Source organism: Mytilus galloprovincialis, chromosome 12, assembly GCF_965363235.1.
Source record: "Mytilus galloprovincialis chromosome 12, xbMytGall1.hap1.1, whole genome shotgun sequence".
Taxonomy (NCBI): domain Eukaryota; kingdom Metazoa; phylum Mollusca; class Bivalvia; order Mytilida; family Mytilidae; genus Mytilus; species Mytilus galloprovincialis.
The window spans coordinates 18,114,737-18,128,891 of record NC_134849.1 but is presented as its reverse complement, the minus strand read 5'-3'; the positions used below and the strand labels follow the sequence as shown (position 1 = coordinate 18,128,891).

At 32.1% G+C, this 14,155-nt stretch overlaps 1 protein-coding gene across 2 annotated transcripts in view; it reads left to right on the top strand.

Moving 5' to 3' along the window:
* LOC143053901 (uncharacterized) overlaps positions 1 to 9,952 on the top strand; it is a 66,067-nt gene extending 56,115 nt beyond the window's left edge. Inside the window, exons 4-5 of one of the 2 annotated variants that reach the window (XR_012971501.1) lie at positions 5,761 to 5,968; positions 6,473 to 9,952. Coding sequence is in view for 1 of the 2 variants with exons in the window: in XM_076226694.1 (XP_076082809.1) it covers positions 1,683 to 1,700 (18 nt within the window). In the remaining variant the exon portion in view is untranslated. Of the gene's footprint in view, positions 1 to 1,682; positions 3,381 to 5,760; positions 5,969 to 6,472 lie in introns of those variants that run through there. The other variant, XM_076226694.1, reaches the window with a different exon arrangement.
* Positions 9,953 to 14,155: the final 4,203 nt, after the last annotated feature.

Genomic DNA, 14,155 nt, shown 5'->3' with positions numbered 1-14,155 from the left:
AGGTTGGGATTGATTTTGGGAGTTGAGATTCCAACAGTTTAGGAATTAGGGGCCAACAAGGAGCCCAAATAAGCATTATTCTTGGTTTTCGCATCATAACTTTAGTATAAGTAAATAAAAATCTATGAAATGTTAACACAAGGTTTATGACCATAAAAGGAAGGTTGGGATTTTGGGAGTTTTGGTCCCAACAGTTTAGGAAAAAGGGGCCCAAAGGGTCCAGAATTGAACTTTGTTTGATTTCATCAAAAATTAAATAATTGGGGCTCTTTGATATGCCGAATCTAACTGTGTATGTAGATTCTTAATTTTTGGACCGTTTTCAAATTGGTCTACATTAAGGTCCAAAGGGTCAAAAATTAAACTTAGTTTGATTTTAACAAAAATTGAATCATTGGTGTTCTTTGATATACTGAATCTAAAAATGTACTTATATTTTTGATTATTGGCCCAGTTTTTAAGTTGGTCCAAATCGGGGTCGAAAATTAAACTTTGTTTGATTTCATCAAAAATTGAATAATTGGGGTTTTTTGATATGCCAACTCTAACTGTGTATGTAGATTCTTAATTTTTGGTCCCGTTTTCAAATTGGTCTACATTAAAGTCCAAAGGGTCCAAAATTAAACTAAGTTTGATTTTAACAAAAAAATTGAATTATTGGGCTTTTTTGATATGCTGAATCTAAACATGTACTTAGATTTTTGATTATGGGCCCAGTTTTCAAGTTGGTTCAAATCAGGATCCAAAATTATTATATTAAGTATTGTGCAATAGCAAGAAATTTTTAATTGCACAGTATTCAGCAATAGCAAGAAATCTTCAATTGCACACTATCACACCATATGAGAATAGCCTCGTGGGAGAATAGCGATTCACGTGTCCCTTGTTTCTTATTGTCGCTTCGTCACTAAATTCTTCTTCTTGTCGCTATTTGTCGCTAAAATTATTCTTGTCTCGAATTAATGAGACCAGCCGGTTCCGTCCTTAACTTCCGTTTCTGCACTGCAAAACAACCACATGTTTAATTAAGACAATTAACGATGCCTAGTCCTTGTTGTTGTGTACCTGAGTGTCATTTAAGAGGAGGACATGCATTTCCAAATGACTTAATAAGAAGGAAAATGGCTCATACGTAGATTGTTAGATTGTCACGATGAAATCATGGAGTCCATCTCAATCAGCTGTTGTTTGCAAGGCACATTTTACCGATAACGACTACGTGCAGGAAACATTCATGGTAAAACTTTATTTTCTTTAAGAAATATATACTGTTATTTATATAATCGCCATGCAGTTAAACCAAAGTCTGTTTACAATCGCAATTATCGTTTTAGAATTAAAAAAAGTGGGGTTAATTCAAGACGTCATAATTTGGGATTACGATTCAATGTGGTCTGTTTGAGATTTTTTGATGAATGCTACAATAATAAGGTTTTCCTACAAGAGGTGTTCCATACTGAGAATTATTGTAGCAGTAATTATGTTAATGTATGATGTAATGACAGGAATATGCATAAGCCTATGCCTCATAGACTTTCTTGAAACATATCAATGACAATGTAAACAGGAACAAAACTAACATGAATGATGCTCTTTTCTATATTATAGTTTTTTTAGCTATGTATGTTGCATAAGTCTTTTTCAAGTTTCAAAAAAGCTAATGTTATAAAAACTTTTTTCAGTGCACAAATCCACCTTAAAGAGACTTATGTCTAGAAACTGCCATTCCCAGCCTATTTTCATGCACCATTTACAAGCAAGAGACTGAATGGTTTGCAAAAATAAAAATCAGGACAGTGTCACGTTAAACCAAAATAACTAAACTGAATGAATATTGTAGGAGAAATCTGGAGGAAAGTTTTGATTTGTGAAATTGGTTTTCCTGAAAAGTCATTCATCCTGCAGAAAAAATTTACGACTGTCCACCACTGACTGACGAGCTAATGTTGAGCTCCACAGATGGAATTACGCAAACACCATCAATGTCTATGTTTTCAGCACAGATTTCGCAAATCATGACACAGCCGTGCATTTTGTTTGTGCTTGTTAAGAGTCTATACTAAATTTTATTTTTATATAAATAAATTTATATTGTGTAATTTTAGAACATGTATTTTGCCAAAGGATGCATAAATGAAAGTGGTGCAATTAATTTTGCTTTGATATATAGATTTGAAATACAATTGTAAATGTTATTGTAATGCATATAAAATTAAGATGATGTGGTATATACATGATATTTAGTGAGTTTATCAAACTAAACATGCTGAAGAGCATACGAAATGGGTATAACCAGTTAGAGGTACTACTGTACAATCTCCAACAATGAGAAAAACTCATACCGTAAAGAGAATTTCATAGATTTATAAGTAAGTTTGGTTTTTGCATTCAATAATTTTCTTCTATTGTCTTAATTGCAAGTATGGGAAGTGATTAAAATGCTAATGACACAGCTATTATATATGACAACCAGATGTCATTGTTTTCTTAATTAAAAACTCCTTTTTATGCGACCGCAAAATTTTTGCGGTCGTATATTGGTATGACGTTGGCGTCGTCGTCGTCGTCTGAAGACATTTGGTTTTCGCACTATAACTTTAGTATAAATTAATTGAAGTCTATGAAATTTAAACACAAGGTTTGTGACAACAAAATGAAGGTTGGGATTGATTTTAGAAGTTTTGGTCCCGACTGTTTAAGAATTAGGGCCCAAAAAAGGGTCTAATACGCATTTTTCTTGGTTTTCGCACAATAACTCTAGTATAAGAAAATAGAAATCTATGAAATTTTAACAATTAGCATTCTTTTAGTTTTCGCACAATAACTGTTTGTGTAGTATAAGTAAATAGAAATCTATGAAATTTAAACACAAGGTTTATGACCACAAAAGAAAGGTAGGGATTGATTTCGGGAGTTTTGGTTCCAACAGTTTTGGAATTAGGGGCCAAAAGGGTCCAAAATTAAACTTTGTTTGATTTTAACAAAAAATGAATTCTTTGGGTTCTTTGATATGCATAATTTTAACATGTACTTAGTTTTTTTTATTATGGGCCCAGTTTTCAAGTTGGTCAAAATTCGGGTCCAAAATTATACTTTGTTTAATTTCAACAAAAATTGAATATATGGGTTTCTTCGATATGCTAAATCTATTAACCATGTATTTAGATTTATGATATTTGGGCCTGGTTATCAAATTGGTCCACAGTGAGGTCTAAAGGGTCCAAAATTAAACTTACTGCAAAAATTGAATTTTTGGGGTTCTTTGATATTCTGAATCTAACCATACACTTAGATTTTGTATATTGGAATATCACAAATGGATTATAAGAATTGTCTTTGGGAGTTATGGCTCAAACCGTTAAGGAATAAGGTGCAAAAAAGGGAGGCGGAAGGGTTTCCAGGTTAATGGACAATTACTTTTAAAAGTACAAAACATAAATATTTAAAAGCAGTGTAAGGTTGGTAATTGAAACTCATTTGAATATCTCACCTAAACTGCTTTTAAATTATGTATATTGGAAATTTGCCAAAAACTTTATTATTAATAAATTCCATTGGAAATTTACTAATAACCTTAGTTTAATGAACTTCATTGGAAATTTGCCAATATAAAATGTTGCTGATGAAGCTTTTTTGTTTATTTCACCTAAACTGCTTTTCAATTATGTACATTGAAAATTTGCCAATAACTTTAGTTTAATAAACTTCATTGGAAATTTGCCAATATAAAATGTTGCTGATGAAGCTTTTTTGTTTATTTTTATACGACCGAAAAAGGGGCCAAAAAGGGCACAAATAAGCATTATTCATGGTTTTCGCACAATAACTTAAGTATAAGTAAACAGAAATCAATGAAATTTAAACACAAGGTTTATGACCACAAAAGGAAGGTTATGATTGATTTTGGGAGTTGAGGTCTGAACAGTTTGAGAATAAGGGGCCAAAAAGGGGCCCAAATTAGCATTTATCTTGGTTTTCGCACCATAACTTTTGTATATGTAAATAGAAATCTTTGAAATTTTAACACAAGTTTTATGACCATACAAGAAAGGTTGGGATTGATTTTGGGAGTTTTGGTCCCAACAGTTTAGGAAAAAGGGGCCCATAGGGTCAAAAACTAAACTTTGTTTGATTTCATCAAAAAATAAATAATTGGGGCTCTTTGATATGCCGAATCTAACTGTGTATGTAGATTCTTAATATTCGGTCCCGTTTTCAAATTGGTCTACATTAAGGTCCAAAGGGTCCAAAATTAAACTTAGTTTGATTTTAACAAAAATTGAATCCTTGGGGTTCTTTAATATGCTGAATCTAAAAATGTACTTATATTTTTGATTTTTAGCCCAGTTTTCAAGTTGGTCCAAATCGGGGTCCAAAATTAAACTTTGTTTGATTTCATCAAAAATTGAATAATTGGGGTTCTTTGATATATATGCCGAATCTAACTGTGTATGGAGATTCCTAATTTTTGGTCCCGTTTTCAAATTGGTCTACATTAAGGTCCAAAGGGTCCAAAATTAAACTTAGTTTGATTTTCACAAAAAATGAATACTTGGGGTTCTTTGATATGCTGAATCTAAAAATGTACTTAGATTTTTTTATTATTGGCCCAGTTTTCAAGTTGGCCCAAATCGGGGTCCAAAATTAAAATTTGTTTGATTTCATCAAAAATTGAATAATTGAGGTTCTTTGATATGCCAAATCTAACTGTGTATGTAGATTTTTGATTTTTGGTCCTGTTTTTAAATTGGTCTACATTAAAGTCCAAAGGGTCCAACATTAAATTAAGTTTGATTTTAACAAAAATTGAATTCTTGTGCTTCTTTGATATGCTTAATCTAATCATGTACTTAGATTTTTGATTATGGGACCAGTTTTTAAGTTGGTTCAAATCAGGATCCAAAATTATCATATTAAGTATTGTGCAACAGCAAGAAATTTTCAATTGCATAGTATTCAGCAATAGCAAGAAATCTTCAATTGCACAGTATTGTGCAATAGCAAGAAATTTTAATTGAAAAGTATTGCGCAAATGCAAGAAACCTTCAATTGCACAGTATTGTGCAATGGCAAGTATTTTCAATTGCACAGTATTGCGCAATGGCAAGAAATATATAATTGCACAATATTGCACAATTTTGCGCAAAAGCAAGAAATTTTCAATATTCTTTGAAAATTTGAGTTATCTTTCTTTGTCCAGAATAGTAGTTGAATCAACTTAAATCATTGTTTTATACAATATACAATGTATATTCACTTTTACTACCAACTGATACATTAAAGCAATCTTTACCATTCAGTGATAACAAGCACTTTTTTTACATTTTAATGTTTTATGATGTGTTTAGATGAGTAGTTATTGTTGCAAACTCCATTATTAATTTGAATTGAGATCAGTTTTGAAATAAGGGAAAGAGGAATGTGAAAAAAGGGGGTGGGGGTTAAATTTTTCAGATTGTTCAGAGTTCGTAAATAAAAAGAAAATTTCTTCAAATATTTTTTTGAGAGGATTAATATTCAACAGCACAGTGAATTGCTCAAAGGCAAAACAAAATTTAAGTTCATTAGACCACATTCATTCTGTGTCAGAAACCTATGCTGTGCCAACTATTTAATCACAATCCAAATTTAGAGCTGAATCCAGCTTGAATGTTGTGTCCATACTTGCCCCAACCGTTCAGGGTTCAACCTCTGCGGTCGTATAAAGCTGCGCCCTGCGGAGCATCTGGTTTTATCAGTTACCTATATATTCTCCTTCAGACATTGACATCTTTGAATAATGGTCAAAGACCTTATGAGGTGACTGAAATCTTAAATTATGATTTCGATGGAGAACATGCAAAAACCTTGGCAAATGCAGAACTGATGCAACTGAAAAATGACTACATGGAATGTGAAAAGGAAAAAGAACAGATAGAAAGGGATTTCTTTTATTACAGGGAAGGAAATATTCCGAAAAAAATTGCAGGTTTGTTTTGATATATCAACATGATCAATTGACCCAGTTTAAAGTTTGAAGTGATAAGATATATAGGTCGGATACATATGTAACAGTTCGATACATTTACTGTTTGATCATTTCTCATTTATTTCCCTTTATACTACACACAATACCTAAATGTTCATTTTCATTCGTTATTTCACAGGAATTTTGTTGAAATTTTAAAATGTTGTTAAGCATAACTTTAATAGACCGAACGATTTTTAAGATAATTGGCATTAAGATATTTTCCTCTTAGGAATGCTGCTTCATTGAACTATTTGAAATTTCTCGACCTGATCAGGATGATATGAAATATTACTAATTTCATAACTGTTTATTGTGATATAATATTTATAACATTTCAATGTAGAAAAAATCTTTTTTTTTTGTAGTTTCTGATCAACATGATCAATTTTGTCGATAAAAATATATTTTTTTTTACGTTTTATATATATATGTGTATATATGAATCTATATGAATATTCGCAGAGGCAAATGAGGCTTTAGTGGAAACATGGCTAAATGATGACGACTTGTTTTATGAGACAAAGGGATCAGAGCTTGTTTATGATAAAGTGATGGATTGTAGTTGTATTTTGGTGACATCAAAGTCTGGATTAGGAAAGACAGCCACAATCCGACATATTGCAATTAAATTACAACAAAAAGGATATGAAATTGTTCCCATTGAATCACCCCGGGATATAATAAAGTTCAACACAAATACACAGCAGGTGTTTCTCATTGATGATGTTCTGGGTAAATACGATTTAAGTCCGACCCTGTTAGAAAAATGGGAAAGATTGAACGAAAAGCTTATAACCTGTTTTGAAACAAAATTAGGTTCAAGCAAAATATTGTGTACACTACGATTACATATAGTATCACAAGAAAGATTTCAAAATGCATCTACAATTTTAAACAAAGAAGTCTTTAATTTAGAGCACGATTCCAATATTCTCTCAAAAGATGAAAAGCAGAAAATTCTTCTCAAGCACCTTAGCAGAAATAACCTAGAAAAAAAGGTTTCAGCAAATGAGGTTGAAATTATGTGTGAATCGAATTATGCATTCCCTCTTCTTTGTAAATTAGTTTCAAACGACGACGACAGATTTCAAAAACGAATTGCATTCTTTAAGCAACCTTTATCGTTGTTAAATGAGGAACTTACTAAAATGAGACTTGAAAATAAGAAGCTATATTGTATTTTGGTAGTTTGTATGCTGTTTAATGGTTCAATTAGTAGAAGTATCTTTGACATTGACTCAGACACATATGATGAGAAAGTATATAGGATAATGCACACTTGCGGACTTAATAGAAACATGTCGAAGAAAGAACTTGAAGATTCAGCTCTTTCTGCCATAGGATCATATTTCAGTAAGGACAGTAACAATATTTGGTTCATTCACGATGCTCTTGAAGAGACTATCGGCTGTCATTTCCAGACGTTTAATCCGCGGATAATGTATTCAGAATGTGACATATTGTTTATTAGAGATCGAATCAGAGTTGTATCAAATGAACACAATGATGGCAGTATTGATGAACATATTGTAGTTATTCGGGAAGATGATTTAGATAAAGATAGTCTTAGTCCGTTATATTATAGATTTTGGACTGAACTAAACAATGGGAGATTTTCCAGTGTGTTGATGAGCCATCCTTTTAAAAATAGAGCTTTCGTCCATAAATTTGGCATTATTTACGATAGGCATATACACACAATATTGTTTAAAGCTAGTTCCGAACGAAGACAAAGTAGAAATCAATCAGTATTTGAACAGGCTTTAAAGATTTTATCCAATGAAAAATTCCAAAGTAACAAGGATGCCATTAGTCGAGTCATTGAGGCTCGAGATGTAAGAAGTACACTTATAGACTGGATTGTGGCATTTGGATGCTATGAATTTTTTAAATATGGTTGGAATAAGATGACAACTATTGAGCGTAAATTGATTCTAGGTAGATATGGTACATTCTTACCTTCGTACGATTCATTCCTTCCTCTTGCTGTTCTCGGTGGTAGCATAGATATTGTTACAAAATTGATTCGTCATGGTGCTGATGTTAATTGCTTTTCTGAATTCGGGGAAACACCTTTATGTATAGCTGTTAAGACAGATCAAATTGATATGGTCGACTTACTTTTAAGAAATGAAGCACAAGTAAACATAAAAGTGGTGTATCCACACATACGTTTAAAACCCAAAAATGCTGTCATTTCAAACAAAAAACAAATAATTACTCTGATTCTTGAAAATGATTTAAACCAGACCAAGCTTCATGAGGCACTCCGCAAAAACGACCTAGAACAATTGAAATCAAACATACAGGCAGGAAATATTGATTCTAAAACAAAGAGCGGATTGACAGTCTTACATTACGCTATACTATTAGATGATGTAAAAGCTGTGAAGGTTTTATTCCGACATGAATTTTACGAAAATGATATGTGCAGTGTGCCGACACCTAACGTAAGCATTGTTGAAAATAATGGACTAACTGCTGTACATCTAGCAGTTATCAACAATAATGTTGATATATTGTATCTTCTGTTGCTTAATAAAGCTGACTTGAATATTTGTGATAATTCCAATAGAACCCCACTACATTACACAACAAGCGAAAGCGCAACAAAACTATTACTCGCATATAATACTCAGAACCTTTGTTTGGAGACTAATCGAATCGAGGATCAGACAACAGAGTATAAAAAGAGACCTATTATATCAGCTTTAAAGACCACATTTTTAAATATTACACTACACACCGCTTTCAGAGGTAGATTTCGTGACTTTGTGAACTTGCCCGATAAGGAGGGTAATACGCCCTTACATGCTGTTATAGAGAGGCGCCTTTCAAAACAGGAAAGCAGTGATTGTATAAATGTATTGTTAGAGAATGGGGCTAATCCTTCTCTAATTAATGATATGTGTATATCAGCATTAGAGTTAATGGATAGGTGTGGTGATACAGAAAAATACGTAAATGATAGTGCAACACATAGACAATTAATAGAGAAGACTCATAAAAAACTTGCTTTATCAACTTTAATCTTAACTGCATTGACTTTTCTTTTTTTTAATTACTTAATAATCAACAAGGAGAATCAAGATAACTTTAATTGCGGTGAACAAGACGCAGAACCTGGTAATATAATCTTGGTACAGGTGATGAAAAGGCGGAGTGTTTTACTTACTGCCATTCTTTTGTGGACAATACTAATGTTGACCTATAATGTAAGGTATTCAGTTTTCATAAAGAGATGTTGTTTCGTTTTGGCATTTGCAGGAGGTGCTATTTTCATATTACTTGGGGAATTTGTATACATTCAGTACGTTAAAAAGTTTTCGTATGTAGAAAAAATTATTTCCCTTGTTGTTTTGTGTAAGAAATATTTAGAAATGGAGCGATTTATTACACATGTAACAGGCGTGCAATTAATACACAGGCGACGATTGAAAATAACTATGATTATTTTATTATTCTTCTGTTTGTGTATGATTATGTTAGTTTCTCTCAAGTTTAATGCCGATGAACACAAGTACAATTTGTCTACTATGCGTGTGATATATGCACTGAACATAACAGCTTCAAATTGTACAAAGTTTAGCTTTGCAAACATTTTATGTACAAGTTCAGCCTATAACATTACTTATAAAAATGGTGTCGATTTCTTAGTACGGTGTCGAACTGACCCAAATATTATACGCTATAATGGTACACTTACAGTTGAATCTGAATTTGCAAACTGGTCTGAAATAGCCATCATAACTTTATTGTGGTCAAATGTTATTTGTACCTATTGTTTTGTACACTGTTTTTCAATAGTAGGCAAGAGAAAATTAATCAGAGATATAACCTTAAAGAAATTACCTTTTTTTAATGGCATGGCAGTGTGTTTTTTTGCACATTTATTTCTATATATAAATATACATATTATTATTATAATGTTTGTTACTAAAATGTAAAAATAAACAACATGATCACAAACAAATTTATTCTTTATCTCCCCTAGATTAAAACATTAGTCATTTACCATAGGGGATTAAATAATATTGTTTTAAGTATATTACTAGGAGGACAAATATTGTTTTTTTTTTGTTTTTTTTGGCAGACGATTTGTGAATCCTTACTTAAAAATATGTAGGTCTTTCCACTTTTCCCTGGTTTGGTACCGATATTGTTTCCTCTACCAAATCTTTTTCTTTGCGCTTTTGAAACTGAGCCTGTTTAAACGCACACTTATATGTGTAAGAGTTGCATCCCAAAACAGTGGTATTCTTTTTGTGAGAACTCCTTCGCAACCCTGATAAAAGCAAATAATTTATTTTATTCAGTTTGCTCATTATGTTCTCAGAATGATACGTTTTATTTTGACTGAAGATATCGGAGACTCCATATGATAGTTATTTCCCCTTTACTATCACAAATAAGTGAAATATAATTGTAGCTGTAAATCATAAGTAATAGGGACGTAGTGTCCTTTGATTTGATGGCGTTGGTAAAAAAAAAAGGAAGAAATTAGGTCAAGGTCAAAGTCAAAGTCATGTTCTGTTTTTTACGTTAAGTTATGTCGCTTCTTCCAAGTAAGAGTTATAGATATCGACAAAACAGTTTAACCAATTGAAAATAGTCACGCATCATTATATATCGGGGTCATGGACTGGTTAAATCAACTACAGTCTACCACTAACTCCCCCCTTTTTTTTTTAACTATTTGTTTTAGTTATTTCATTTCTATGAAAAGAAATTCGCTTTGAGTCGCGCGTATATTTTTTTGTATAAACTTTAATCCTACTACTTAATATACAAACTTCTTTCTGTCAGAAGTATAAATATATTCCTGAAAAAATCTGCCCTTATTCAATGAAGATTCGTGACCAAAGATTATATATGTACAATTGTTCACCTGTTAAATAATTTAAGAAAAGGTATTCCTGCTACCGCTTTAATCCGTTAGCACAATCTGTATACACAAATCTGTTCTTGGCGACTTCTTCCTCTGCAAAGAAATTTTAAAAGTATCAACTGAAAGTGACATTAATTAAACCGGATGCAGCCATTTTTGCACATATTTCATCGAAAAGAAAACTGAAAATAAATATTTTTTGATAAACCGGAAGAAGCTAAATATCTAACTCATTACAGGCAAAAGTATGTATAAACCATATTTTTTTTTCGGAGGGGGGAAGGGAGGAGGTCTGGTGAGAACAAAGCTATCATATGAGACAGGAAGTGATATTCTTTTAACCGGAAGTATCTAATTATCACCCTTGTTTCATGCATAAATGATTAGAACACATATATTTATTGAATAAGAATTATTTAACCAATAATTGGAGGCCAATAGTGACTTTGATTGAACAATAACATGATTAAGTGGCCTCTCGTCGACTATTTAGAAAAGTTATGTCTAAATACACCAAAATTTCTCCGAGCAATTGTCTCACTTATTTGAGAAAACAAATATATAGCAACTTATATCTATTGAATCAGAATGAAGAAACCTATGCTTGGACGTCAATAGTACCTTTCAGTAAACCGGAAGTAGCTACTTATTATTATCAGAAAACTGATGTGGAAAGATCTTCAATTGTTCTTTGATCAATTGGTTTTTAATTATCCTAGCCTTTGTTTTACATTCGGAACATATTTGTTGTTATTTTTGCTGAGGAACAAAAAAGACTATTAGCAAACACTCAAACATAAACTTGGTAATTACCAATGGTATCTTAGGTATTTCCAAGATTGTAGTTGGTAAATTGCGAAAAAATCAGATCAATAAATTGATTAACCTAAGTATAACATGTATAAATACAGTGGACAATTAAATTAAATCTTTAGAACAATGATATCGTGGACAAGTAACTCTCGTAGATTGAAAGCATTTCAAATATAAGTTACTGGTACCAGTTACCAGACCAAGTAGTATTAGTCACCAGGCAGATGATGGATTACAATGTCTGAGATAACAAAGTCCGTATAGTTTGATCATTCTTTTGAGAGTTACAATTAAAGAAACACTTCGAAAGTTAAACTTAATAAGAAATCGTTTGCTATTTACATCATTTGCAAAGTCCTGAACTACATTACGTAAACTTTGTTAGTATATTTTTACGCTATCTATTTTCTTATATTTGTTAAAGAAAGTTGAAAAATGTGTATAAGAATGGAACACTGTGATATTATTTGATAGATAGGTGTAATTGTATATGTGTATATGTTCGTGTGTGTAAATTGCTATATGATGCAAATAAAAAAAAAGTGATTTTATTTCACGAGTCGTTTATTCATTGAAACATCAACAAAGAGTACGCATACAAAACATACAATGTCACAGACCAACAACCAATGCCTCTATCTATATACCTTTTTACCCGATGTTTAACCTTACCAGATGAACCAACCATATTAAGGTGCATACATAATTTCAGAGTACCACGCTACTACAGAAAGAATCACTGGATCTAGACTTGTATTCCTTCTTTCGTATGTTATAACAAAAACACTTCTCATTTAACATTGCAGTAAGCAATGGTAAGGCTAGACACATTTCATTGACAAATTAATCTAAACTTTGATGATACTTTTTTTGTTAAACAATCAAAAGTTCTCTAAAAAATAACTACCGAAAGGAACTAGCAACTATTATCTCCTAGATTTATATATTAACAGTTTACATTGGAAAATCTACACAAAACATTACGACAATAGGGACGATTTTTCCTTCCCTTTTGTTAACTTTCTTGGGTTTCTTTACGTAGATGTGCCTTAAGCATCATCTTACAATATTAGATATCATAACATGTTCTCGTTGCCCGTATCTCTAGTGAAACTTTGAATTTCGTGTTCAATGTTTGATAGTTTAGTTTAAACATATTTATTTATAGTGGACTGGGAAACAGTTTTGCAAGTTATATTAATCCATTTCTACTTTGCGGGTGCGAGTGCTGCCTTGTAGCGGCATTAGCCTGCTCTTTTTCAAAATCTACAAGGGTGTCTTTAAGGTGCAAGAAATATGTCTCTCTCTTAACACGGGTCAGCCATTTATCGTCCCCTTCCGACGGACAATCATCGTTTCCTCAAGACCATACTCGCAAATTGTGTCAATATGCGACTGTCATACAGGTGAGGGGTTTAGCGCTATAAAACCTGGTTTAATCCAACATTTTCTACATTGGAAAATGCCTGTACCAAGTCAGGAATATGACAGTTGTTGTCCATTCGTTTGTTTTTTCATTTGATTTTGCCATTTGATTTTGCCATTTGATTAGGGACTTCCATTTTGAATTTTCCTCGGATTTCAGTATTTTTGTGATTTTACTTCCTTTTTTTTTTACTTTTGAAATTTTAAGTCAGGGATTTTTTTACTTCACATTTGTTAACCCCTTATATAAATTCTCCAAAAGATACACATAATTGGTTTGACAGATTTGCTGAACCTGTCGAATACTTATTTCAAACAGGATATTACATCCTAATTTTTTACATTCGGAACATCTTCGTTGTCCATTCACCCATGCTAGCTATGTAAATCTTTTAAGACCCAAAAGTTGCAAAACACTTGTCCTACTGAAATGACAAATATGGTGTTGTCTCCGCGGAAAGGTCGCCAAACGACATCGTGTTTGTGTGCAAATAGCATTACATAAACTGCTTGATTAATGAATTAGGTATTGAAAATTCACTACGAAACTCAACATATATCCTTACGACAAATACCAAAGATAATCCTAGATAATCATAGGTCTATTCTGTGTTACTTTGGAATTTATACTAACGATGAAGAACTGGATCTTCCATCTCTGTATTGGATACTAAAACTTCATTTATAAGTGTCTTATAAACAACGGTATTTTGCTAGGTCTTCCAAGTGCTCAATACAATCTTAGACTCTTTCGTCGTACAAAAGTATTAAAACATTTGGCTATACACAAGTATTCCCCACTCCAAACTAAAAGACAAGTTGAAAGAGTTGGTACATGTATTGTTTAATAAAAAAGAATGACCAAATGAAGATACAAGTAGCCTGTTTTAGGGAGGGATAAATCCTACTTTGTAAATATCACTCAGATTCAAACAAAAATATCTCTGAAATTGACATTATCAAGATGTCTGATTTCTTGATTGACTACGTTTTTGTTACGTTTGGTGGACGTGTTTTTC